We start from the raw sequence: 26,956 nt of genomic DNA, 5'->3' as shown, positions 1-26,956 counted from the left end.
TCATTTAAAGAAGTGTCATTGTTTCACCCGACATGGCATTCCTACAAACATTTCAAACTGATTTCATGTTCATCAGAGCACACTGCATTGCCAGCAAAACAGACTGCCATCTTGCCCATCTTTGGAAGGCATTATGATGACAGTATTTTTTTAACCTAGGACCTAATAAGAAATACAATTCATATTTTGTGACATCGATAAATATTGTACGTATAGATTTTACTGACAAAAGAAACTAGCTCTATGGATTTAATTCATCTAGATTTAGATTTAGATTTAGATTTAGATTGGAGGTGTAAAAAGTGGGGGAAGTAGGAGGAGGCGTGGATGCAGAGTTCATGGCATCATCCAGTTTGAGTTGGCTGAGCTTGACAGAGGCCTTCTTCAACTAATCATTCATGATGCATTAGACGTCAGCAGAAACGGAGGAGGGGTGTGGGGAGGGAGTGGGGGTCGTTTTTAAAGGAATTTCTCAACATCTAAATATGTCACTTTCCGTTAAAGAAGGCGAGCACGGGCCAGGGAGGGAAAATATAAACATAGCAAATTCCTGTAAGCTGACCATTCCACCCCACCCCTCACCCCCCGCAATTGAAATCAGAGCCTGCCCTCGCCATTATTGACGTAATACCCTGTCATTATTGAAGAGAGAATGACTATTATCTTTACGTGACTCCTTTAATTTTAATGCGCCGCAGATTTATAGCTGGACATTCCAGTGGTGGAGGACCCCGCCCTGCCCTTAAAGTGACACGACCACAACACGCCACCACCTTCTGACAAACAAGCCAAGTCTCGCAACACTTGATCCTGGAGCTGTCGGAACACCAAATGCGTTCGCAATCCCAGACTTGTTTTTCTCCACTTACAATACTTTTCTCGACGTGTATCTCTCACAGGTTGAAGAGAGTTCTTCCAAACTGCCTAAAGCAGGGCTGCCCAAACATTTTTGACCGAATATCTACTTTTCGATCAACCAACCTACCGTGATCGACCCGTTAATGCGCACGCGCACGCACGTACACACGCATGCCATGATGAGCAATAGCCTGACACTGAGCCATGCAACGCATTTAGGCAGCCTGTGAACGACACTAGCTCACGCGTACCGTTTTAAAATGCTTCTCGAGGCCCTCCAGATTCCCATTCTTTGCCCGTCCCGAGAGATGAAGCTCACTTCGTGTACTAAAAATGAACGCAATTAAAAATGAATCTAGTCTAGATGCTATGATGAACTTGTTCCAAGAACAAAAACAAAGTGCCATGAGGAAGAAATGTCATAACGCTCTGCTACTTTAATAATTTTGAATGCACGTGAACAGTAAATCCACCCAATTGCTCCCTCAGATTTTTTTCTTTTTTACTTTTTTAAATGAATGCCATTTAATCATCAGTGGAATACACCTTGTCACTTTGAATGAGTTAAAATTTTAATAATTGAGAGACATGTAAAGTTAGTGTTTCACTAGAACCGTCACCCCTCATCACATTAGGTCAAAGGTAGATGGATACATGGTAGTTAGACTGTCCATTGGTCAAGCATGTTAATGGTGCGTGACATACCCTGGACTGTGAACGCCCCAGCTTCACCCTGAAAGCCCTGGCTACTGTGTGCTCTAACAAGAGGCTAACAATACAGTCTGCTGTGAAAAAAAAATTCTATTGGGTCTCATTTCTGACATTTTTTCCAGGTTGTAGTCTTGATCAGGGGTCATTGCACCCCATTAATTAGCTCTTTTGCCTTTCTCGGCAGGCGCTGCACAGACCACCCCCAACCCAGATGAAGGAACACCGTTCGTCTCCCATGAGAGAGGACCTTTTGTCGGCCCCTGTTAACGAGGACGGCGCGCAGACTGTGGTCACGACCGGAAGTGCACAGAGCACCACTGGTAGCTCTGGCAGCAGCAAAAAGCCAAGACTGCGCACAAAGGTAGAGACTAAATAAAGTATTTTCCCTAACCTTTTTTTGAATTATTTTATTATTATAGTAGAGGTGGAGTGAAGTGGAGTGGAGTTTTTATCTCTTGACATCATTGAAAATGAGGGCTTACCCTCAATGATCTCTTGAGAATTATATTAAGGTTTGAAAGTAACCAGTCGTAATAATAATCAATCGAATGTGAGCAAAGTGACAAAGGTAAAATCGAGGAAATTATCAGAATAAGTCCATTTATTGTTATATTATTATATTGACAAAGATATACATGGCAGGGAAAAACAATGTGAAAGTGGACAATGGCAAACCATTTTTACAGTTTTAATCATAAACACAACTGGGGGGCACCTTCATTTAGGAAATCCCTGGTCAGTATCTTTTGTCATATGCACCCTCCTTCAATATCCCGACTGCTGTGGTACACACCGTCTAACCCACACGCCTTTAAAAGGTTGTCAGCACTGCAGACAGTAGCAAGAAGCCACAGTTGGCACAAAGGCATCGTCTTGACCAATCTTTCCTCAAAACCTTTTAAGCCACATACCCCGTCAACTTACTGAAGGCGGGTGTTTTGGCACATCCCACACTACACCGCATATACCTAAAACAAAAAAGTCCGAACAAAACTTGATTACAGTATAGCCAAAAAATGTATCATGTTCATGCAAACTTGCTGAAGTACTCATAAACTGGACCGCCAAATCAAAGTTTAGGAATCCATAGTGCGCTAAAAAGATATCGTTCTATGTTAAGTGGAAGGCTGGTCGGACTAGCTGGTTGAACTCAATATTCGCTCCTAATCTGTGCATTTTAGATCTCCCTGGAGGCATTGGGCATCTTGCAGAGCTTCATCCAGGATGTTGGACTGTACCCAGACCAAGAGGCAATCCACACCCTGTCGGCACAGCTGGACCTGCCCAAGCACACCATCATCAAGTTTTTCCAGAACCAGCGCTATCACGTCAAGCATCATGGCCGCCTCAAAGAACTTAGCGAGGGGGCGACAGCCAGCGGAGGAGTGGATGTCAGCGAATATCGGGAAGAGGAATTGCTGTCGGGCTCAGAGGATCCGGAGTCCAGTGAGGACGGGGCGGAGGAAATCTACCAGTCTGAGGGGAATGGTGGTGGAGGCACAGGAGGACTGAACCAGCCTCAAACGTCCTCCAACTCTAGCCAGGGATCCTCTGGCAACAATTTAGCCCAGGAGGAGGGCAAGGACAAGAGTCACCCCCGACCAGGTGGCCCCCTGGCTCCAGGGAGCTCCTCATCTAGTCCCAGAGAGCAGCCTGACTACCAAAGGTAGAGGCGACCGGACACAACAGAGAGAAAATGAGGGGACTAGTATTGAAAGGACAATGAAACTGATCATTGTCTTGATAATAAAGATGGTATAAATGTACAGCTGAAGTAGGCACAGGAATTATAAACCACTGGCCAGAAATTTCATAATGACAATCTTGGACTAGCTTTTTACTCTGGCTACAAGAAACGATCGGTAAATGTGAAACATCTCAATTGCTCAATTGCTCAATTCAAGCTGCTCATGTGGTCAATTTACTCAAAAATAACTCAAGAGTTCCTAGAAATGGGTTTGCAGGGTAAGATCGGCTCGAGCCAAAGACATTTGCATCCATCTCTTGAGTCTGAGTGGCACAGACACGTTGGACCCTGGGAGTCGAGGAGCGACTCTTACTGACTTGGGCCTTCGGAGACCTCTCGTCAAACCTCAGGATGGACACTTGTGTTTCTATTGCTGTTCCTTGCCTGAGAAAGACCATCCAATCATGCCACATAGCCCTTGAGAATCACTACGAGTCCTATTTAGCACTTACGAATATTTTGTAGGTGTGATGTACCCTCACCTAGCCTCACCCTGTAACTCACTTTACCATATGCTGTCAAGTCTCACCAAGCTTTGGTCATGGACTGTTTTGCAAGCCAAGAAGTACGTGGCACAGAGACACTCAATTCCATGGCTCAAACCTAAGGCCATCCAAAGGAAGCCTCCCCGTCCCGCCAACCCCACGCCAAAAAAAATCAGAGGTACTTGTGCAAAGATTCAGCAGCCAAGCAATCAGTCACTTTACGAGACAGTCTCTCTTACATCGTAACCCCCCCAGTCCCCATCTAATTGGTGCCCACAGTCTTGTGTCTAACCACACCTCCCTGCACTTAAACCTCACCAACCCTATTTATTGCTATCTTTATATATGATTATTATAATCAATATTGTTATTATTGTTGTTATTATGGTTAGAATTGTTAAGTGCTATTTCAAAAAGATTTTTTTTTAATGTCCCTGGTTTTCAACAGCGCAGTTATTTTTGATAAGACGCACGAAGAGTGTAAATGGAGGGGCGATTTTAAAAAGAACTAGTTACTGAGTAATATTTGCGAAGAGATCCCGCGTCATGTTGTGTTATTTTGTTTGTTGCAGTGACGTCCACAAAAGAAACTTAAAAAAAAAACAAAGGGAAATTGTGGTTTACTTTGCTGCAGTTGATGACAATCTACTTTTTTGAGCCATGACAGAAACATGGCAGATCCATTTCTATTCCTTCTGTAGATGCCAACAAGTGGGATGAATTGTTATCAGTGTATGTCTCTTAATTTTTCAGAGCTACTTTTCAGTGTTTGAGCCAGTATGTGGCAAAGGAGCGTTTTGTCTCATTGTTTTGTGTCAACTCAGTGAAATCAGTTTGTTGCATTGTCTCAGCCAAATCCGATCTATTTTTTTTAAGAGTATTTAAGAAGGATTGAAAAGTGTTTAGTGTTTAGTGTTTAACGTCTGGTGCAGTGGTGTACACATACAGTATGTTCGAAACATTACGAGAATCAATCGTTTCTTGTGACAATACATCAGACAGATGAACTGCCTTCTAATTATCACATCAACACTGATCAGATATCGTTGTGCTTTTCTGTAAGACAGGAATCAGGGTTGAATACAGTTCCGATGAAATAGTTCATTTGAAAATTTTCATTCAGTGCTGAAGTGAATAAAATTTGTGAATTCAAAAGAAGTGTCTTTTCTGCCAGAACCCTTATTTATTCCAATTTCACCTGATAGTGAAATGCCTAGGTTTGGGGAAACCGGAAGAATGAATAGAAAACTGCAAAATTCAGCATTTTAAATGAAGGTCTGGAGATGGAACAAAACTTACGTAAAACATCGTCATTTTAAGGGCGGTGACTTCAGTGGACAGCTTACCATATCTTAGATATCTAGTTATAGGGTGCATGAAAGGGTTAAATTAACCCAAAAATGTGTTATGGTTCCCCTTGAAACACTCAAAACACTCATATCTTTTTTTATTCAGTCATGGTTATCTAAACATATTCATGGTACTGAATATCAGTCAGTCTCACATGGAGGCACACCCACCCCACAAAAGCGTAATAAAGAAACAAAACACAATGCTTGATAATGAAACACAAAATAAAATTATATGTCTCAGAGAGACATTTACAATCCCAATAGCAGGATTTCAAGAACAGGCAAACATTTTTGAGCAGCTGCTTTTGCTTTTTGGTGAAATTAAATACCCAAGAGGCCACTCTTGTTGCAAATAAGAATTTGATCTAGCAGAAAAACACTGAATTTGGGTTGAAGTAGAGTAGCATATATCACAGAGACCAAGAAGTAAAAAGAAAAAGAAAAAAAGGCAAATATTCAACATGGCAATTTCATAATACATGCATAACAGCATCGTTACAAAATGGGTGTGATGAAGTTCACCTAACAAATTTTGGCTTCGGAAATAATATCACAGCCATCACAAAAGTGTTTCAGGGAGTTCTACGATGCCAGATGCAGGCTGTGAAGTTTCACACTTCTTTACAATTCTTTTGCCTGTTCGTGTTTTGAGAACAATCGCCCAACAATTTTACACTTCAACGCCTGTCCTGGGTCTAATTATCTGATTGCGGGATGCCATGTCAGTTGAAAGCGCAGAGTTGCAACAATATTGTTTTTCACCGGGTTAGGCATAAAAAGTGGTTCAAATTGTGGATCTACTGTTAAGGCTCTGATGAGCACATTTTCAACCCAGGGCCTCCATGTGAAAGAGTCTTGAGGAGCAGCTCTGTGATTCAAAGAGACTGGTTAGCTGTGCAACAGCTTCAGATAATTAGCTTGTTGATAGCAACAAGATCAATAGCAAGTGATAGTAAGTAATCCAACTAACATAAGTAAAAGTTTTTGTTGTTGTTTTCTTAACCAATTAAATATCTTTTTGTTGAGTGTTTCCTAAATAGTAACAATATTTTTGAGAAATATCAATCTGGATTCAGGATGAACTACTAAGGCAGTCCTTTTAAAGATTTTAAATTACCTTATGTATGGAGTTTAACAGAAAACCGACAGCCTCAGTGTCAGCTTTGATACAGTAATTTCTTTGTAGATATTCATCATAACACAGCATTGAGTGTGGGGTTCCACAAGGGTCAATTTTAAGTACAATTCTTTTTAATTTAAATATGTTTCACCTCTGGGACATAATCAAGAGACATGACATCAGCTTCCACAGTCCCCTGATGACAGAGGGCCAATTGATACCCTTCTTAACTGTATTTTTTTAGATATGAAGTCATGCATTGAAGTGAATTTCCTACAGCTCAACAAGGAAACAACAGAGGTTTTTGTTATTGTCCGAAAGGCGAGAGATCGAGAAACTATTTCAGTAACTACATGATTTCAAACCCTCACAATGTACAAAGAACATGCGTGTCATTTTTTACTTTGAGCTGAAAATTTTCGACATATTAACCAAACCAAGGTTTTTACCATTAGAAAGAAAAAGCCAGAATCCACCCATTTCTCTCTCTGTCCAACACCAGGGTGGTCTTGCGTGCTTTTATATACAGTTTTATAATGAAGACTGAAGGGCAGGAGCACATTTTAAGATTACTTAATTGGCTCCCTTTGTGATTCAGAATCAATTTTAACTTTTTTATGCTGATTTTAAAAATGTTAATGGTTTTATGCCATCACATCTTCAGTATCTGATATGCTTTTATCATATCAACCCTGTGCAGAGGTTTCAATTGTTCCTAGAGCTTGAACAAAAACTTACGCTGCAGTCAGCCAGTATTCCTATAGAACAGCCAGCCGTAGGGCATCAGGAAGTGACTTTTGATGTCTTTAACCGAGGCTGTTTGGTTAAGCTTTTTACTGATTTCTTTCTTTCTTTATTTTGCTTTTAATCGATTAAAAAAATATTTAGACAGTTTATCGATTCATTTATTTAATCATGTATCTATTTTTAACCCCATTTGGCTAGTTCTTACTGTCCTCCAGTTTGTGTGCGTGTGCGTGTGTGTGTGTGTGTGTGTGTGTGTGCGTGTGCGTGTGCGTGTGTGCGAGTGTGTGTGAGTGTGTGAGAGTGTGTGCGCGCGTGGTTGCCAAGATGAGTGTGTTTGCATATATTGTATATTTTGAGATATGAGCGGTGGGTTTTTGCATATTTAAATCATCCCACATCTCTATGAAATGCTGTATGATGCATTTTTGATATACAAAATGGCAAGTCAAGTCAAGTACAAATTTATTGTCAAATGCGCTGTATGTGCAACACACAGCACCGATGAAGTTTATTCTCTCTCATCCAGGCAACAAGATAACAAGAGGAGCCTCTGCAGGTGTCTGCGCCACCATCAAAAGAACAGTTAACATGAAATGAAAAAATAATACAACACAACACATGAGACACAAACAGCCGTGCAATCTTAATCACATTTCCTGCATACACTTTGTTGTTTTAAACAGTTATAGATGAAAGAGGAGAGCCACATAGATAAAACATGATTTGAGAAGAGAAAAAAGAAATAGGTAACTCTTGTTGGTTCGTACTTGTTGACATGATGCTTATTTAACAGCAGAGGCCCAACAGCAGCGACAGTCTAGGAAATCGTATCGAGGCCTGACAGGCATCATTTGAACTTTCCAACCTAGTTATTGCCTTGCTCGCGTCGTCAAGACAGAGTCAATTTGGCTCCGAGTGGAGTCTGTGGCTTTGTGGTTCAAATTTGATGGGTCACGGAGGTTTCTCTGAATTGGGCAAAACTACCTTAACTAAACTGACTCAAGATGGGCTGTGGTTCACACTACAGGACAGGCAGAGTGTATCCCGGTTGGATGTGTCAATCAAAAGCCATTTGGCAGACATAAAAAGCTGACTTTTGTTGTGAGAAATCTTCTGAATGCCTCCTTAGATGAGTTGCAGCACGGCAAGGAAGAAAAATCTTTTAAGCGACAAACAATAGCCCCTAAGTGTTGATGATGATCTACACACATGAATAAGGAAGACAATCAGCTCATACTGTGATTTTGACACAATGGGATGATTTACACCTGCAGAGATGAACCATTTATCCCGTCCTCCCCAAGAATAGGGTCAGTCTCTGTAGATCCTAGCAAAGAGTCTTTAAAATTACAAAACCTTTTCCCACTCCAGTGATCTAATCAGGATTCAATGAATGAAAAAAATGTCTTCTTAAATGCATTGGTTATTTCAGAAAATAATGAACAGTCTATAACCCCTAAAACCAAACGCAAGCCTCACGTTTTGGTTATGTGCCACACAAATACCTCAGAGAAACATTTTGGAGAAAGCAATAGTCAATAAATGTACTCTCATTTTAATCTCACACATCTCAACTGTTATTGCTACCACTTTTGATGATTACCTGAATGCGGAGGATTTGTTTACTATTTTTGGTGTGTCGGACCTCATTTTATTATCGGCATAATGGGCAATTTTCAATAATGAGTGAAAATGATGAAAAAATTTATGTTGTGCGCCACTGCTCGTTTAAATGAACAGTCCGAAATTGATTTAATTAAAGAAAAAAGTATTTTGAATTGAATTGTGTCATGTGTTTATTTTCAACCCTTACATGCACCGATAATGATGACCTGTAACCTGCTAACATGATAAGCTGTCCACTGTAGTAAATACTGTCCCCGAAAGGGTTAAGATCCTGAGACATGGAGTATCCCCCCCACCCCCACACACACACTATATAGTATTGATTGAACACTCCTGAGTGTTAATCGAAACACTCAACAGTGTCATTATTGCACTCTCAACGCAACATTTGTTAGTTAGTGTTAATGGGTGAACATTTAACACTTCAGGAAATGTTACTTTAACACTGGGTCATGAGAAGGCATGTAGACACTTTTTTATTAAAAAATTAACAACCTTTAGTATTGAATTAACACCAGCAGATTTGCATTGTACTCTTCAGTTACAAATCCCAATTTCTTACGAATGAGATACTGCCACTGCTTATTTTTGAAGTGTCTCAGAAAAGTAAAAAAAAAAATTAAAAAACAAAACGCACAGTGCCTTGATGCTCACTCAAATGATGTCTTGTGTGATGTTAGGCATGAATAGTTTAAAAGCAGCCAGAATGAAGTCTTTTTGAGCTGACGTGTCATTTTTGTGATTTGTATGGCTGTCTGTTAAGTAATAAATAATTGAAACAATGTAAGAGATTTTCGTCTATTCACTACCTTTCCCCAAATTTGTTGACTGGGGAATTTTAATGGAAAACATTTGGTTTTCTCAAGTCCTTCCAGCGGATGATCGAGTCACAAATTTTTATTTTTACTAGCGCCGTTGGTATTTTTATGAGATCTGGAACCTGTCATCAGTTTCTCCTTTCAACAGAAAATATCCTTCATTGAGAGAGAGCATGTTCACCTAGTTTTGTATAGTGAACAATAATGCGCATTGTTCAAAAAGCAGCAAGGCAAACCGGAGAAGAGCGAGGAAAACAAGCGAGGGAGACAACTTTGCGGCCACAGGAACCAAACGTTGCTTCATTTGTTCATGCAATCAGAGCAACCCAGAACTGAAAAATACACCCCAGGATGTTTTGGAGTCTAAATTTACTGGAAATTGAGGATGACAAGGCAGCTTCTTGTTTTCATATACTTAAAAAAAAGCATGTGTCTTAACAAAATAGATGGTGTAGAGCCGCAAATAACTGCAAAGGTGCAGTCTGCCCAAATACACAATAACAACCCTCTGCAGTTGTTTAAAATGCCAAAAGTGATCCACTTGAAAGGGACAACTTTATGCAAGAAAGGGCTAATATGTGGCCAACCTCAATATAACTGCAAATGTTTTGCACGCTCTCTTTTGTTCTGTAAAACAAAAGCGTATTACCACATGGCCTCCCTGTAAATGCTTTGGGATATTAAATAATAAACTTCATCAAAATAGTTGCACTCCCTATTTTCCCATCATCATACAGCATAAAACCCCAACCGGTTATAAATATTCTGTAAAACAGAATGGAAAAAGAGGACATTGAAATGGAAATGTCACAACTGTCTTGGGTACTTCTCAAGATTGTAAAGAATGCAGCGGTCCAATGCAAACCATCTTTGTCACTTTTTTTCAAAGGGCATGAAAATAAAAGTGGGCAGCAGTGGTTAGTGCTTCTACCTCTTAGTTCTGAGGTTTTTACTTTGGAACTTCTTTTGAGGATTGTGCATGTTTGCACCGAGTAATTTTCACTTCTCCCCTCATGTTGCCAAAAAGTCTCCGTTAAGTTTAGTGAAGGCTAAATTGTCCATATGTGTAAATTTGATTGACAATGCTTGTTTGTCAATGCACAGTATATGTCCTGAATTTGACTGGCGCCCGTCTGTAACTCAAAGTCATATATGAAAATCGCATTTTTAAGGGCCATTTTAAAAACAGTGTTATTTTTCAAGTTTACTGATTGTGCTACATACTTTACAAGCTTTAACACAAACTCATTAAAACACACCTTTTCTAGCACGCTGATTCGTGAGTGGGTTTTTTTTTTCAAATTCGGTTATAATTACTTTTTCGAGTGAGTGTGTTTGTTTGTTTTTCCAAAAAGCTTCCTTTAGTTTAGCTCTTTATTCGTTATTATGCTGTCAGTTTTATAAACTTTAGAATGTGATATGTCTTGACGAAGACCACAGTAAGTATAGTGTAATAAAAACTCAACAAAAGATAATATTAAAATAAATAACAAGCTGATGGATAACTATCAACAACGCAAATACAGGTATTATTGTATATACCAGAACACACTCTCAACTGCAGAAACTGCAGTACATATTACCGGTTGTATGGTTGGATTCAATGTATTACATCCATCCATCCATCCATCATCTACCGCTTATCCGGGGCCGGGTCGCGGGGGCAACAGCTTTAGCAGGGAAGCCCAGACTTCCCTCTCCCTAGCTACTTCTTCCAGCTCTCCCCGGGGGATCCCGAGTCGTTCCCAGGCAAGCTGGGTGACATAGTCTCTCCAGCGTGTCCTGGGTCTTCCTCGGGGTCTCCTCCCGGTGGGACATGACCGGAACACCTCACCGGGGAGGCGCTCAGGAGGCATCCGAATCAGATGCCCAAGCCACCTCATCTGGCTCCTCTCGATGTGGAGGAGAAGCGGCTCGACTCTGAGCCCCTCCCGGATGACTGAGCTTCTCACCTTATCTCTAAGGGAGAGCCCGGACACCCTGCGGAGAAAACTCATTTCAGCCGCTTGTATCCGGGATCTCGTTCTTTCGGTCACGACCCATAGCTCGTGACCATAGGTGAGGGTTGGGACGTAGATCGACCGGTAAATTGAGAGCTTCGCCCTTTGGCTCAGCTCCTTCTTCACCACGACAGACCGATACAACGTCCGCATCACAGCAGACGCTGCACCGATCCGCCTGTCGATCTCCCGCTCCCTCCTACCCCCACTCGTGAACAAGACCCCAAGATACTTGAACTCCTCCACTTGGGGTAAGATCTCCTCCCCGACCCGGAGGGGGCAATCCACCCTTTTCCGACTGAGGACCATGGTTTCAGATTTGGAGGTGCTGATTTTCATCCCAACCGCTTCACACTCGGCTGCGAAACGCTCCAGTGAGAGTTGGAGAGCCCCGTTTGAAGGAGCTAACAGCACCACATCATCTGCAAAAAGCAGGGATGTAATACTGAGGCCCCCAAAACGGACCCCCTCAACGCTTCGACTGCGCCTAGAAATTCTGTCCATAAAGGTTAGGAACAGAATCGGCGACAAAGGGCAGCCTTGGCGGAGTCCTACCCTCACTGGAAACGATTCCGACTTACTGCCGGCAATGCGAACCAAACTCTGACATCGGTGGTATAGTGACCGAACAGCCCGTATCAGGGGGTTCGGTACCCCATACCCACGAAGCACCCCCCACAGAACTCCCCGAGGGACACGGTCAAACGCCTTCTCCAAGTCCACGAAACACATGTAGACTGGTTGGGCGAATTCCCACATACCCTCAAGGACCCTGCTAAGGGTGTAGAGCTGGTCCACTGTTCCACGGCCGGGACGAAAACCACACTGCTCCTCCTCAATCTGAGGCTCGACTTCCTGACGGACCCTCCTCTCCAGCACCCCTGAATAGACCTTACCCGGGAGGCTGAGGAGTGTGATCCCTCTGTAGTTGGAACACACCCTCCGGTCCCCCTGTTTAAAAAGAGGGACTACCACCCCGGCCTGCCAATCCAGAGGCACTCTCCCTGTTGACCACGCGATGTTGCAGAGGCGTGTCAACCAGGACAGCCCCACAACATCCAGAGCCTTGAGGAACTCCGGGCGGATCTCATCCACCCCTGGGGCCTTGCCACCGAGGAGCTTTTTAACCACATCGGTGACTTCAACCACAGAGATAGGAGAGCCCACCTCAGAGTCCCCAGGCTCTGCTTCCTCCAACGAAGGCGTGTTGGTGGAGTTGAGGAGGTCTTCGAAGTACTCTGCCCACCGGTTCACAACGTCCCGAGTCGAAGTCAGCAGCGCCCCATCCCCACTGTACACAGTGTTAGTGGTGCACTGCTTCCCCCTCCTGAGACGTCGGATGGTGGACCAGAATTTCCTCGAAGCCGTCCGGAAGTCGGCTTCCATGGCCTCACCGAACTCTTCCCACGCTCGGGTTTTTGCCTCGGCGACCACCGAAGCCGCGGTCCGCTTGGCCAGTCGATACCCGTCAGCTGCCTCTGGGGTCCCACAGGCCATAAAGGCTCGATAGGACTCCTTCTTCAGCTTGACGGCATCCCTTACTGCTGGTGTCCACCAGCGAGTACGGGGATTGCCGCCACGACAGGCACCAACCACCTTACGGCCACAACTCAGATTGGCCGCCTCAACAATAGAGGCACGGAACATGGTCCACTCGGACTCAATGTCCCCCGTCTCCCCCGGAACATGGGAAAAGCTCTGTCGGAGGTGGGAGTTGAAACTCCTTCTGACAGGGGATTCCGCCAGACGCTCCCAACAAACCCTCACAATACGTTTGGGTCTACCAGGACGGACCGGCATCTTCCCCCACCATCGGAGCCTACTCACCACCAGGTGGTGATCAGTTGACAGCTCCGCCCCTCTCTTCACCCGAGTGTCCAGAACATGCGGCCGCAAATCCGATGATACAACTACAAAGTCGATCATCGAACTGCGGCCTAGGGTGTCCTGGTGCCAAGTGCACATATGGACACCCTTATGTTTGAACAAGGTGTTCGTTATGGACAATCCGTGACGAGCACAGAAGTCCAATAACAAAACACCACTCGGGTTTTGATCAGGGGGGCCGTTCCTCCCAATCACGCCCCTCCAGGTATCACTGTCATTGCCCACGTGAGCATTGAAGTCCCCCAGCAGAACAATGGAGTCCCCAGCAGGAGTACTCTCCAGCACACCCTCCAAGGACTCCAAAAAGGGTGGGTATGCTGAGCTGCTGTTTGGTGCATATGCACAAACAACAGTCAGGACCCGTCCACCCACCCGAAGGCGGAGGGAGGCAACCCTCTCGTCTACTGGTGTGAACCCCAATGTACAGGCACTGAGCCGGGGGGCAATGAGTATGCCCACACCTGCTCTGCGCCTCTCACCATGAGCAACTCCAGAGTGGAAGAGAGTCCAACCCCTCTCGAGAGAACTGGTACCAGAACCCAGGCTGTGTGTGGAGGCAAGTCCGACTATATCCAGTCGGAAATTCTCTGCCTCACACACCAGCTCGGGCTCCTTCCCTGCCAGAGAGGTGACATTCCATGTCCCAAGAGCTAGCTTCTGCAGCCGAGGATCGGACCGCCAGGGTCCCCGCCTTTGGCTGCCGCCCAGCTCACATTGCACCCGACCCCTTTGGCCCCTCTCATGGGTGGTGAGCCCATGGGAAGGGGGACCCACGTTGCCTCTTCGGGCTGTGCCCGGCCGGGCCCCATGGGTGTAAGCCCGGCCACCAGGCGCCTGCCAACGAGCCCCACCTCCAGGCCTGGCTCCAGAGGGGGACCCCGGTGACCCGCGTCCGGGCAAGGGAAACTGAGATCCATTAATTTTACTCATCATAAGGGGTCTTTTGAGCCGTGCTTTGTCTGGCCCCTCACCTAGAACCTGTTTGCCATGGGTGACCCTGCCAGGGGCATAAAGCCCCAGACAACTTAGCTTCTAGGATCATTGGGACACACAAACCCCTCCACCACGGTAAGGTGACGACTCACATAAAGTAAAATCATCCGTAAGACAGGTGCAGTATGACTGAGAACTACAAAACTGTTCGACCGGAAGCTCACATACCAAATGAATTGACTACGACAAAACCATTTTCACTATAGTTAGTTATAGTGTAGCCAGCTTCGGGAGTTCTTCGGAAGTATGAGGTACTGAACCCTGTGATGGGGGCTGTCAGGTCCATGTACTGTCAAAGTTTGTCACTGATTCTGTTCATATAACTTTGATGGACAAAATTTCGAGGCGCAACCAAGGCACTTTGGGGGTTGGGTTTGGTGGCCACAGTGTTGCATCTTTGCTGTTTACAGATAACGTTCTGTTGGTTTCATTAAGCCGCAATCTCTGAATGTGGCCAAAATGGGTTTCCTCCGCAGGGTGTCCAGGGTCTCACTCAGAGTTTAGTTGCTGCTCCTCTGCATCAAGAGGGGCCAGATGAGGGAAATCCGGCCTTGCCTGCTCAAGCTTGTGCCACGCGACCCCAACCAAGATGAGGCAAAGAAAATGGATAGATGGATTGCATTTTACCAAAACAAATGATTTTTTGAATCTCAAATGCTGTTTGTTTGTGGTAGCTGTGGGGTAAAATGTACACTGGATGCTGGTTTAATACATTTGTTAAATATTACATTTTGGAGTACTGCTTGGCGATAATGGAAAAAAGACCAAATCTACACAGTATGACAAGTAGGGTCAGAAAGAGGACCAAAGCTTTTTTAAGCGCAACAAAAATTACGTCAACATAGCCACGCCACACCTTTTTGTTTATACATCCTATCAAATGTTTGTGTGACCCCGACTTAAATGGGTACAGTAGAGTAATTTCACAGCGAGTAGATTTGTATTTACTGTCTGCCAAAATGACTGCTGTAGGATCTTCAAAACAACAATGGAAATGTGCTTGTAAGAACATTCCTGGAAGATCGGCATGTTTTGCGCTGTGTTCACACCGCAGCCTCCGTCATTAGGCTCAAGTCCCCAGGCCCACTGCGGCGGAGGAGACAAGCACCTCTGGTTTTCATTCAGCTCCAAAAAAAAAAACCTTCTCCTCCTTCTTCCACCTCATCCCTAAATCTCCCGATTCAAGTTATTATTCGCTCAATTGGTGGGCTTCAACCACCCCTTTAGCCTGCCTCTGGTCCTGTGAAAGCTGTTAGTCATTACTGAATCTGTGACCATGAGCGCGCACACACTCACATACACACTCACACATGCACACAAACACATGCACACACATGCACCGTGAATAAGTGTGTGAAGAGCAGCAGGGTGTCTCAGCAGTTAAACATATATCGGCCTCTCAGTGTTAAACAGCAGGTTTGATGGGAGTGGGCTACGACAGATAGAAAGACAGACAGTACTGTCACACCGCAAGACCACCCAGAGGCTCTTGTGGTCGTCAGCACGCTGATGTGTGTGCAGCATCTGCCCCACCGAAGCCTTCTGGGAAGTCTCCAAGGGGAATGAATTTGACCTCGCGTTGAGAGGAGGCACATTAAGCTTTAAAGCTCAAGTGATCACATCCTCCGGGCTTCCCGTTCGTGATGACTGGAGGTCAAGGGATCAAAGGCAAATTTCAAAACAAAGCTCGATACTGCAAATATGACACTTGGGATCTGTTTACACAAACACTTCAGATCAATTGGTACACAGTTGTTTGAATTCGCAATGACAAAGCTTTATTTCGAAAGGCACCAAAAGAAATGATTCGTACCACTTTTTGGTTTGCTTCCGTTGAGTCACCAATTACAGTGTCAGTGCACCAAAAGGCTTTTTGTGATGCATACACGGAAAAGGGTACCCATGAAGGCAAAGAGGGATAATGTGTCGATAACCACAATGCAGGAAAAGTGGAACAGTGCAATCAAACACACCTTCAGATTCATTATGAGCATAACTGTTTCACATCCGTGTGGCTAGGAGCCAGCTATTTGGGCAGAGGGTCGAGAGCGATTAGCTAAGGTCAGGCGTTTTTAAATCGAATAATAACAAATGAGATATCTTTAGTGCAGAAAAAAGGATTACATTTGCACGAGAGTGATGCGGCTGTCTTTGCAAAAAAAAAAAAACTCAGCCTGACCAGTGGGGGCAACGACTGCTAATATCAGGTTGGATCAACGCGAAGGGTAATTGACATTGATGTTCAAAGTCAGTTGCAATTAGCAAGTTCGTGTGTCACGTGTGTGCGAGATTGACAGGTGTGTTGATACCCAGGGTTCCTAAAGCAGCTGTGAGGGCACCACTGCGGACTATTAGGCCTGAAAAAGGGATGATTAGAGAACATTAAGGGTGAATAAGGGGGGAGGGAGGAGGCACATCTGCTGTTGCTATTATTACCCACAATGCAGCACCGGAGGGGAGGCCCGATACAGAGGCTGATCACTGATCTCACACACACCTGTGGTCTCCCGCTGTGGCCGCGGGAGACGTGAGCATACACGCCTGATCCGCAAAGGTAAAGCTTTGTTATGCACATACTGACGGATGCCGTGGCCCAAAGACGTGATTTAGGAGAGGCAATCTGTTACAGTCCCACAACGAAGGTACCGGTATGCTTTCCTTTTTTGAACAGTATTAGTTCTTATATTTATGTTTTGACTCAGAAGGGGTCATATACATCATTTATTTATTATTATTATTTTTGTATAAATTGTGTTCCCAGACAGCAACCATTTTTTTATTTTTATTGATTTGTTTTCATCATTGCCATCTTATAACTCTCCCCTCCTGTCCTCTATGGAAACACGGGTCTTTTTCTTCTTCTTGAATATCATCTTACATCTTTAAAGTCAATTTTCATTTACGTCATTGTGCCACATCGTTGTGTGTGTCCATGTTTAGTCGGTATGAAATTTGGACTAGTTGCCAGTGAACGATAGGGCACAAACTGATAACCATTCACATTGACATTCAAACCTACGGGCAATTTTGAGTCTTTAGTTAAGCTGAAATACATGTTTTGGGAATGCGGGAAGAAGCCAGAGAACCCAGAGATTTTAACCCCCAATCTCAGAAATGTGAGACATACCTGCAAAAACACTATTTATTATTTGCTTTGGGCTTGGGTATGGAACAACCTATTCATTTTGGTACAGGTTGACTCTACTGAGGGTCGTTACAAACAGCCAAGAAAAACAAACCAAACAAATTTTTATGTAAAAAGTTGAATGCAGTGTGAATAAACAATGTCCCGTGTTGCACCGGGTCACATGCGTCTCCTCCAATCTGTCTCTTTGTCAGCCTAGATCTTCAATATGAGAAGGCAAACAGCTGCTGTGATTAAAAATAAATCACACTCAGCATTTCTCTAAATCCTGGAATAACTAATCTGGACTGGGACATGAAAGATGCATGAAGGAAAATGTAATGATTGCCCCTTATCAAAAGATTAAACCAAGAAGGCTGCGGCCGAGAAAACAATGAGAAAAGTAGAGACGGCAACAATGGGGGGTAAAATGAGTTTAAAGACTCACCTGGGTCATTACTGGCACAAATGGGCTCTTTTAAAAACAAAGCAGGAGTTACATTTGATGCCAGCTAAATGACACCAGCTGATTCAGTTCACCAGAAGCCCGTTATTTCCATTTAGAGCATCATTCTGTCCATTTGCTTGAAGTTTACGGACATAAATCAGAACGCTACAGTATCAGTGTGGAGATTGGAGGTGAATAATTTCAGAATAATACATAGCAATGACAAAAAAAATTACCATACGCATGCACTGATGTGTTTAATAACCTCAACTTTTTTTGGAAGAAAAACATTGTGAACACCTCCAACATCATCGCCATAAATTCTGCAACTGCTGGAGCTTGTGCAGCCCGCAAAGAATCTTCATGTGGCCCAAGAAGGCACTCTCAGTTATCGCCGTGCTTACTGGGACTGATTTTCATTTGCTTGCTCTATATTTATAGCCTGGAAATGTTTTACAAATATGTATTATAATTATTACTTCCCTACCGCATTCGCTTACGTTAGTGATCGACGAAAGCACGTTAAGACTAACATGAAAAGTTGGGTGATATCACCACCGTAAGGGTACACGACATCATCGTAAAACAAAAACCCTGTGTATAAATAAGGGCAATAGAGTGTGGGGTTTTTTTTGTTTATACTTACAAGTGACCTGAGAAGTGCTTGTTCTCTTTTAAAATGTTTATAACAGTCTTCGTTAAAAATTGTAATCTGGATGATCATCAATGGTAATTCATGAATGGATAGATTGCACATCTTCCTACCCCTTCTCACACATCTTGAAACAGGCACATGCATAAAACGTGTATTACTCTGTGTAATATATTATATATATTTGTGCATAAATTGGATGCAAGGCCTACAGTGTAAACATTTGGGAAATGTCATGTGGATCAGGTTAAACATGTATCTGCCTGTACCTTATCTAGCTGTCTAGCTCCAGCTAGATAAGACTATAACAAACAAATCCTTTTGGAATAGATGATCAACTATTCAATCAACTATATGAATTCCCCCAAGTCAAAGTATTTAGTAAGTTATGAACTCAAAATAGATCAACTTTTTCATGTTAAGTCATGGTTCATTCACCTTTTGTATCCAAAGCATAGAACAGAGGAACTGCAATATTGCGGGGGTGATAATCGCAGTTAGGTTATGTGTATGTATAGTGTAGATATATTCTAATCTCTTTGGTGTTGAAAATGTGCAGATGTGGGTTTGCATTTAGAAGGGTTTCTTCAAAGAGTTATTGACATGAAAAAAAAACCACCAAATGGAAAAAAATGTGGGCGCTTTTGGGCGGCTGGAATGGATAATGACTCATCTCACTTTATTTCAAAAGGGAATACTGAATTAATTTATTTGTAAATTGAGTTACACGCTTGTTCACAGAATTAATAAAACTCACCCACTGTATCTTTGTTGTCATTTCATTTTTTGTATTGAGTGCATAAATGATCCTTAGGTTTTGAGTCACGAAAAGTCAACGATAATCAAATATGAGCTAATTGATAAATACAGTCAGTTTGTACAGAATACATGTTGAAAGAATACATTCTCATTATTCAATAAAAACGGATGATGCAGCCCATCATGAATGCATTGATGGAAAAATAATTTTAACATGAGTAGTGGAAGGCAGGGCGGCCCGGTAGGCCAGTGGTTAGCACGTCGGCTTCACAGTGCAGAGGTACCGGGTTCGATTCCAGCTCCGGCCTCCCCGTGTGTAGTTTGCATGTTCTCCCCGGGCCTGCGTGGGTTTTCTCCGGGTGCTCCGGTTTCCTCCCACATTCCAAAAAAACATGCGTGGCAGGCTGATTGAACACTAACTTGTCCCTAGGTGTGAGTGTGAGCCTGGATGGTTGTTTGTCTCTGCGTGCCTTGTGACTGGCTGGCACCCGGTTCAGGGTGTCCCCAGTCTATTGCCCGAAGACTGCTGGGATAGGCTCCAGCACCCCCCACGACCCTAGTGAGGATCAAGCGGCTCGGAAGATGAATGAATAGTGGGAGGCAGCTGATTGAATAGACTGTTAGCATCTTAAGCCTAGCAGCCGTAGGCTTGGGCAAGCTTCCTTCAGGCGAGCAAGCGGCAGGTGTGCACAGGCCGCCTTTGCCTGGGGCCGTCCCTCGATGACAGTCTCCACCTAACTCAGCACTGATGCTTGGTGACAGAGAAGCTGCTTGGGGAATTCAGCCATGGGAGGGCCACAGTACAATAAGAAGAACTCAAATAGTGAGATGCCCCCTGGATTAAGAAAAAATATTGATATATAAAATATATCAATATATATGCAACTCTGTGACCTGTTTCGCATGCGAGGAAGACGTTCCGAAGCAGCAATTGCGTGCGCTGTCCATGACCTCATATTAAGAGCCGCAAAACAAGACAGGCAGTGGATGAGTAACTAGCATTTATGAATGTTGCGATGAACTCTCATCAGGCATTAACCGCATCAGGAGCCTATTGAGTCGGGTGTGCCGCTTGAATGGCCCCCGGTCACTTATTGTCCTACGTGTGTTTATCTTATTACATTCAAACGATCGTTCCACAGATCGACAGGACATCAACCTTGCACTTGCTCGGTCTCCTAAGCCATTCATTCTGAGCAAAGACAAACAAGAACGATTCAAATATTTACTACCGTGAAAATAAGTAATGAGCCGGGCCAGTGTGTTCCATGCCGACGTAGGTCCCTCATTATTTGTGTGTGTTTGTGTTAATCAACAAGAATCAAGATTAAGCTACAGTACATTGCACGCAATTCTCTTCCAGAGGAAATTGTCATTATTCAGACGTTATCGCATGTTGTACAGATACAACACACACATGCACATTGACATGGGTGCACGCCGTATTCAATATTCATCGGCACAAGCTGTTACATCTGCTGAAATAGTTAAACAGCTGACAGAGCACAAGTGACACGCGCGCACACACATGCACACTCCTTGCAACAGTGAAGAATGGCATAAATGTAAAAAATGAAGATACAGGAAAGAAGAGATTACATTACATGGAAATTATCAAGGAATTTCTCATGCTAATTCCAGCTAAAATTTCCCAAAGTCAAGAACTCAATTTTTTAATTTCCAGAAGGTGTTTGATTCAATCAACATAGATGTCCAGGCTTGGGAAGTTACAGAATGTAATCAGGAGTTTTTTTTTTTTTTTAATGGAACTGCATTCCATTACAGTTAGCGGGGAAAAAAAGTGATCCGAGTTCAAGTACTTAAAAATTGGGATCATTTCACAAGATTCCAATTTCCATTTGTATTGGAGTTCAACTTGAATGAGCAACCTTGTTATTGTTACATCAGTGGAGGTTAAGCTGCCACTAACTGCGATTTCCTTCAATTATGTCAAACAATATTAACCAAACATAACAAGGGACACGAACACAAAAAGGACTACCTCACCAAAGAGGCCATCTCAACGTAAAGCAAGATCTTCGTTAAGGGGGCTCGTTAACTCATTCAGTACCAGCCAATTCTGGACCAAGTCTCCAAAGACGTTTATAAACGTCTTTGGGAGCGAATGAGTTAAGAACATTCGGTAAGACACCACATGACAAAGAAACTTGGCAAGTGCTGCTGTTTTGATTACCAACAGAGTTCAAATGGATTGAGCTGTTCATTGTCCATTTCTTTTTTTTAAACAGGAAAATGTGTTTCTCTTTTAAAGTAGATGGCACTCTCATGACCAATTTGGAAGCGGCAGACAACATTTGAGGAATACAATGTGATTACAAATGAAACAGTTTCTTGTCTCCTAAATGGCATGTTTTGTCATTGAGAGTGAAAAAAACCCTGCATCCTGTTTTTGTGTTGACACACATTATATAAAATATGAAAATAATGATGACCTACAGCCGTCTTCCTCAACTGGCGGACTGCGATCCACGACCGGACCGCCGACCTCCTCTGTCCGGGCCGCCGTCTTCCTCTGTCCGGGCCTCCTCAGCCGGACCCTCGGCAAATTATATAAAATAACAAATTATAAAGTGATGTTTACGCTAGACATTTTATATTTTTGGACTATAATCTGCGTATTACCGCGATCGCTTGTTAAAATGATCCGTTTTATTATTTGCGTGCACGAACAGATGTATTGCAGAGGACGCAGCAGCTCAACTGTGTGTGTGTACTGTGTATGTTTGACGAACTGGCTCATGCTCATGGCTGAGCAGGGCATGTCGGCGATAACGATGCGCTAATTGGCTCCTCTGAACTTAAGGTGTGCCCATACATAAGCGTCACGCATTCAAAATGGATGATTGTGTCAGGAAACAGACGCATGCGCGACGCCACAGTATGCTCACAGCTTCAGCACAGGACAGCCGCACACAGACAATTAGACAAGACGAATCGCGGGAGGTTTCGATTGTGTGCAGTTTTGCTCCCGTCTACCCGGGGATCTTTGCAGCTGTTTAACAGCAGAATACACAACATGGTAAATGAACATCCCAATGGCGTCCTCAAATAATATTTGCATGCCTCAGACATTGCATTCACCTGTAGTGGAAGAACAGCACTGCACATTCCTGTGGTCCCTTGTGTCAGTATTTAAAATGATTTTTAACTCCTCTTCTGATATATTTTTCAGTGATTTCAGAGGGGATCGGAAAAGGGAAAGTGTACAAATGAAAATATTTTTGTTTTCATGTTTAGTATTTATTTTGGTAAAACGAGTATTTTGTTTTGCTTTTGTTAAATTAAGGGGGAAAAAGACAACTACTGTTTAACAAAGTTAAAGTAAAAATGTCTTATTTCCCTAAAAGGGCTATTTCTATTATTAAGCAGGCACAACTTAACAAAATAAAATAGTTCCTCTGCCTCAACACAATACCTCTCATTATTTGCTGTGTACTGACAAAGTGAATAATTGTTATTTTCATGCACCCCATTATTGGTTGGTTGAGAGGAATGTTGATTTGTATAAGCTTGGCTTGACCATACTAAATTGGCATATAGCCCTGCTCCCCATGACCGTCTTACTAAAAAAAAAAGTGGACCGTCAGCCTTTCTAGTTGAGGACCACTGATCTACAGTATTCTGCACATATTCGCTATGCTTGTTGCTTCATTGTGAGGTGGACAACCCGTGTGTACGTGTTGCAGATCAGGTCTGGAGTCGGCCTATGAAAAGTGTATTAGCTCACCTGCTCCTGCACAATCTACAGTGTCACGCTAAATTTACATTCAACGAGCAAGTACACGCACACAAATGCATGCGTTGGACATACACACAGAGACGCTAGAAGCGATTGGGTGATAACAGCGGTGATACGACTGCGCCTGTCTGTCTGTTGATGCCTCCGTGGATAACATTCACAGCTCCATTTTCAACCACTCCCTTTGCCCTACACTAGCAGGAAGCATGAGAACACGTTTGTGCAACACACATAAGCTCTTCGAACTTATAGATGTTATGAGAAATATTAAATACAATGGTATGGTGCCTTGCAATTTTAACTCTTTATTCCAGGATCAAGATCTTGACGCTATTTACTCCATGAATTTTCCCCACTGAAATCAACCATTTCTCTCTTCCAGCCCCACAAAAAATGACACAAAAATGTAATTATAAAACCATAATAAAACATGAAATAGATTGGAAAGAAGTAACCTACATGACTGTGTAACGATACTTTCGTCCCCTGTTACAATTACTCAAAACTAACACACACACACACACACACACAAACACACATTGTGGCACTCTGTTTTTTTTGTTCTTCACTTGAGCGGAAGCCAGCCATATACCAGAAGTAATGCAGATGAATTGGTTGCTTGTGTCTGTTAAAAAAAAATTTAAAAAAACCTCGGACAATGACCTTGAAAAATATAACCACATAATAAATCACAATAACAATATTGAGGGAAAAAAATCCCAATTAAATTATCTTTCAAATTTGTTCAGCCCAAACTCTGATGCACTCTTTGCGCCATGCACCAGATTACTCGCATGAGGGCATGCAAAGAGAGATTAAAATTAAAGGAGAGCACAAAGCGTGGTGCCGGGACCTGTAGGGTTGGGTCACTGCCTTCTTTAAGGGCACCTGGACAAAAGTCAGAAAGCAGAACAGCATCTTTCCGACTACTACTTGCCTTTTTATTTTGTCGAGACTTGATCTGTGACAATCTGCTTCCAAAACTAATTTCCCAAGTTTTTACGGATAGTCCAATAACACCGTAAGACTTTCATGATGTTCCAAATCTTAGAACACTAGTGTAGTAGACTAGTACAGGCTAAAATCCAGACCAAAATCTGGCATTAGCTAAAGTTTCTTTGCATTTAAAAAAAAAAATCTATTGACTTTAACATCACAGCATCTCGGCGTCTCAATTCTCATATTTTTGTAACATTTCTAACTGTCTCCCAAGTGTAAAATGAAATGAATCTTTCATGCAATGTGAAATTACTTTTTAACTTCTTAAGTGTGATATCAGTTTCAGTCTCATAATCAGTGGAATTGATTCTGGCATGTACAAAATGTGCGGCTGCATAATGCGCTGTTGCTCTGGGGCAACCAAATTGTTTGATGGCATCATGTAAACTGTTGTTGGGATGTGGAGGACTTGGGGAATGAAAATGGCGTTATGATTATTGTCAAACGCTCAGCCCCTGATGCTGACGGCTCGCCGTGATGCCGCTTCTTCACTCCACTCTGTGCTCAGCCATGTCTCAGAAGCTATGGTATGTATTGTCTTCTTTTTTTTTTTTCTTCAACTTTAACTCGTTTTTACAGTGGTTCATAGACAGCGGATGAGTGGGAGTGTTGTGCTTGTCTTTTATCATTGATCTTCTTTTTAAGTATGAAAGGTGTTATATCAAAAAAAAAGGTTCATTGATTGGTTGATTAGTTCATTGATGAAGAGAGTTGTATTCTTAATGACTGCAGTATGTTGTCCTTTTATGTGGGTTAGGGGACAACTTTTTTTGGTTGTTTTTGTGAATAATGTTTCATTTAACATTTATTAGCATCGTGACCCCTTGTAATGTCTCTTTTATTAGTCCCTTGCAAGATGCTCAATTGTTTTAATTGCTTTTCCTTACATTCTTTTGGGACTGAAATTAAATCACATTAAAAATAACAGTGTGTTTGCTTGAGGGAGGCATCAAGTGAGAGTGCGCGCAGGGTGCCATTCACACTAGAACCGTTACAACTCATAATTTTTGAGCCACCGTTTTTCATGAAAAAAAACATGGACATCTAAAATTGGGCAACTGCTATTATTTTAAATCATGTAAATATCTCAACCAAAATCTGACTTGAAAATCTTTTCTCGGCATGTATTCATAAATCCCTTCCAACTGCCCGCTTCCCTCCTACCTCCTTCCTTCAATAAAGGCCGTGCCAGTCAGAGGGGAGGGCGGGGGGTCTTAGGCCCGCGCCTCCCAGACAACTGCAAACAATTAGGGAAATTAGTGGCTCCAGCATCACCATCAGGAGGCCTGCTTGTTTATAATTTAATCCGGCCGCATGTCAAAACAGTCAAGCCTTGAGAGAAACAAGATGCGTCGGCGAGCTGAAATTCAAACTGCCAGCCAGCTCAAAATATTAGGAGTGCTCGTTTAATATAGCGTGCCAGCGTGTGGCACACGGTGACATATAGCAGCAGGACACAATCAGAAAGGCTTTTTTTCTTTTTTTGTAATCATGGAAAAAATCATTTAAACTTTTTTTTTTTTAAATCCAACACACATTTTGTTCGTTAATGCTTTCAGTTTTTGGACGCCCCCACCCACTTTTACTCCCTGCCTCCCTCCCTCCTCATTTCACTTAGCGGTGCTCTGGGAATTTCAAACGCTTGGATCCGCGCCGCCTTTCAAATTCATTATAAAAGCTTTTTGCTAACTAAATACAGAGAAAGGGGGGGAGAAAACTGCCACATTCATCTCTTGGAACCCCCCACTCCCCCCCACACCTCCACCCACGTCCTCCTGACAATATATAAATAAACTAGAGTGACCTGATTGAGATGTAAAAGGCAGGGAGTTAGCGCTGGGACCATACATTACTTCCCAACATGAAGAGGCGTCTGCTCAGGCGACACATGGCATTCGGAGAGAGCGGCCCCAACGGGCAAACGTTGAGGTTACAAATGATTCACACCAACCAAATGATGAAACAGCGAGAAAACCAACATTTCTTTTGCTATTAACACCTTCAAGACCTCTTGCCAAAACACACAAACGTAAAGACATCAATGCTTCGCAAACATAAATCACAAAATATTGGAACATCAATGGCCCGGTGTCACGGAGGCCTTTGCTGAGGCCAAACGATCCTAATTTGGACCGGCACCAATTGTGCACCTTCCGAAGGATCTTATCCTTGTGCTTGAATATCATGTATGCATTCATTTCTAACAGTGAAATGAAAATCTAAAAACTTGCAAACTTAGCAAAAATTACAACAAAAAACATTAACTGAACCAAAAAGAAAAACATTTCTTTGGCAGCAGTGTCCAAACAATGGCCTGTGGCTCATTTGCAGATTGTCATCCATTATTATCATTATCTTTCTTTTTGTGGCTCTTTAAAAATAACCACTAACACAGCCCGCAAAAAGAGGTATCGAAAAAGTATGAGGGTTGTAACACCCACAGCCTCCACAGTTGTGACGCCCTACTGCAAGCAATACTACTAATAATGAGATGTGTTTATTTAGAGATTTTCTATATTTGCAAATATATAAAGAAATCATTTACAGCTAAAATAGTAATACAACTTCTATTCATATTGCAGCAAAAAGTGTTTCCTCCACTTTCTGCTTTGTGTTACATTATAGTGTGATATAGGCCACCCCAAAGTCCTGGAAAATCCTAAATGACCATATTTACCTTATAACCATTGGTAAAAAGGACTACCGTTAGTCTTGGTGCATTTAATTTAATTTAATCAATTTAAGTAAAAAAAGCTTCACATTGGCTGCTGTTCTACTGCCGCACCTTGACTTGTGTTCCAACTTGTTTTCTTACTGTTCAGTAGAATATGCATTGAAATGAAAATTCTCGGCCCAAACTGAAAACCAAA

General features: G+C 42.8%; 2 protein-coding genes across 4 annotated transcripts in view; one reads left to right on the top strand and one right to left on the bottom strand.

The window, feature by feature from the left end:
- satb2 (SATB homeobox 2) overlaps positions 1 to 4,959 on the top strand; it is a 42,364-nt gene extending 37,405 nt beyond the window's left edge. For 2 of the 3 annotated variants that reach the window (XM_052081745.1, XM_052081747.1), the window contains 2 exons: positions 1,733 to 1,930; positions 2,751 to 4,959. In XM_052081745.1, coding sequence (XP_051937705.1) covers positions 1,733 to 1,930; positions 2,751 to 3,239 — 687 coding nt within the window. In that variant the 3' untranslated portion in view covers positions 3,240 to 4,959. The remainder of the gene's footprint in view (positions 1 to 1,732; positions 1,931 to 2,750) is intronic. The other variant, XM_052081746.1, reaches the window with a different exon arrangement.
- rab5b (RAB5B, member RAS oncogene family) overlaps positions 1 to 26,956 on the bottom strand; it is a 183,880-nt gene that overhangs the window by 110,125 nt on the left and 46,799 nt on the right. The gene's annotated exons all lie outside the window — the stretch shown is intronic.

The sequence above is a fragment of the Hippocampus zosterae genome, chromosome 12 (assembly GCF_025434085.1).
Source record: "Hippocampus zosterae strain Florida chromosome 12, ASM2543408v3, whole genome shotgun sequence".
Classification (NCBI taxonomy): domain Eukaryota; kingdom Metazoa; phylum Chordata; class Actinopteri; order Syngnathiformes; family Syngnathidae; genus Hippocampus; species Hippocampus zosterae.
This window is presented reverse-complemented; position numbering and strand designations above follow the sequence as displayed.